This window comes from Rhagoletis pomonella, unplaced genomic scaffold (assembly GCF_013731165.1).
Source record: "Rhagoletis pomonella isolate Grant_MI unplaced genomic scaffold, Rhpom_1.0 Rhpom_scaffold_00779, whole genome shotgun sequence".
In the NCBI taxonomy this organism is placed as follows: Eukaryota; Metazoa; Arthropoda; class Insecta; order Diptera; family Tephritidae; genus Rhagoletis; species Rhagoletis pomonella.
This window is the reverse complement of record NW_023459333.1, coordinates 55,748-57,747: the sequence shown is the minus strand read 5'-3', so window position 1 is coordinate 57,747 and position 2,000 is coordinate 55,748. Positions and strand designations below refer to the sequence as shown.

Here is a 2,000-nt window from a genome sequence, read left to right as displayed (position 1 = left end):
TTATGGGTGGATGCATCCGATTTCGCTGCCGGTGCAGTTTTACACCAGATTGTCAATGGCGATATTCAACCCCTGGGGTATTTCTCGCGGACAAAGCACAGGTCCGGTACAGTACTTATGACCGCGAATTAACTGCCATTTACATGGCTGTTCCACACTTTCGGTACATGTTGGAGGGTCGAAATAGCCACATATACACCGACCAGAAACCCTTAAGGTACGCGTTCCGGCAAAAGCTGGAGAAGGCTTCTCGTCGCCAAGCTCGACAACTCGACGCTATTGGTCAAATTACCACCGACATTAGACACGTTGAGGGTCCGTCTACTGTCACAGCTAATCTTTCACGCATTGAATCAGTTCAACTTGCACCGTCTCTAGATTTCAGCGCCTTAGCAGACAACCAAACAAACGACGAAGAGCTCAGGCTGTTCTGCAAAACCACTATTAAGGTAAAATTTCACTGTCTCTCAAACAGTTTCCGGTACTGGGAACCAACAAACTATTACTAACTTTTCGAAAATAAGTGATGTTATCTATACATAACCTTGCACATCATGGCACGAACTCGACTGACAAACAAGTAGCAGAACGATTCGTGTGGCCATTCATGCAGAGAGATTGCATCACATTCACCAGAGCTATTGAGTGTCAAAGTGGAAAAATCAACCGGCACACGCGTTCGCCATTGCAGTCATACGCGTTCCCGGATAAACGTTTCACCCACATAAACATCGATATTGTTGTCCCTTTCACGTCTTGTAAAGGACAGAGGTACTGTCTTGCCATCATTGACCGGTTCACGCGATGGCCTGAAGCCATCCCGATTCCGGACATGACACTACGTCAATTGTTGATGCACTAGTGTTTCACTGGATCACGCGTTTCGGAGTGCCCACATACATTACTTCAGACAGAGGAGGCCAATTTTTGAGCAACATTTTTACTGAGCTAACTCGAGTTCTAGGCATCGATCATCTCAAGACGACCTCATATCATCCACAGGCCAATGACTTTATAGAACGTTCGCACCGAACGCTAAAAGCAGCCATTTTGTGCAAAAATACTGTTCATTGGGTTGATCATTTACCTATTATACTGTTGGGTCTGTGGATCCACAAAGACGATATTCAGGCTACGGTGTCAGAGCTAGTTTACGGAACGACCCTGCGGTTACCAGCAGAATTTTTCGTCGAAAACAAAGATATGCGCACGGAAACAGAACTAGTTAACAAATTACGAGAGGCTATGAGGCACCTACGTCAACATCCTACAGCATGGCATGTGAATAAGAGTGTATTTGTTCCGCAAGAGCTCTCTAAATGCACACATGATTTTATTTGAAACGACTCGATAAAATCATCAGTAAGCAGACCATACGATGGTCCTTATGAAATTTTAAATAGAAGTAGCAAATTCTACGAGATCTGCGTTGTCGGAGGAAAACAAATGTATCGGTTGATCGATTGAAGCCGGCATACCTTATCAACAACGATGAAGACATCACAAACCAACACGTTCAACAATCAGTTTTAAGGAAAACCCGAACCGGTCGACGAGTTCATCATCCCACTAGACTGAACGACTAGGAACTCGTCTAAAGGTGGAGTAATGTGGCCACTCTGAACTTTACACATAGGCTCTGGCAACCCTTCAAGCTAGCCAAACTCTTTTTCTCGATCTTAATTTTTTTACATTCTTTTTTGCTCTGCGTTGTTTTCTTCTTTTCTGGAGGACATCGTAAGCGATAACACGTAATTTTGTAAAAGTGTAAAAAATAGTAGATTTTAAATCAATAAATATTCCGATAATCAACTAAGATTAGTACCATTTATTTCTGTGAAATAAATCTGCTAAATACATATATGAATGCATGTACATATGTACATATATTTTTTTTCTTTCTCAAAGACATTTCTCAATAATTAGGGTTATGTAATTTAATGTTGAGTTATTAGATGGTTTAGTAGTTATCCGCGTTCTTTGGATGTATTGGGCGGAAA

The 2,000-nt window shown here is 42.0% G+C and overlaps 1 protein-coding gene across 1 annotated transcript in view; it reads right to left on the bottom strand.

The window, feature by feature from the left end:
• Window positions 1-640: 640 nt before the first annotated feature.
• Window positions 641-2,000, bottom strand: part of LOC118751546 (pre-mRNA-splicing factor CWC22 homolog) — an 8,253-nt gene continuing 6,893 nt past the window's right edge. Inside the window, exon 3 of the mRNA XM_036486373.1 lies at window positions 641-1,789. Within this exon, the coding sequence (XP_036342266.1) occupies window positions 1,595-1,789 (195 nt within the window). The 3' untranslated portion in view covers window positions 641-1,594. The remainder of the gene's footprint in view (window positions 1,790-2,000) is intronic.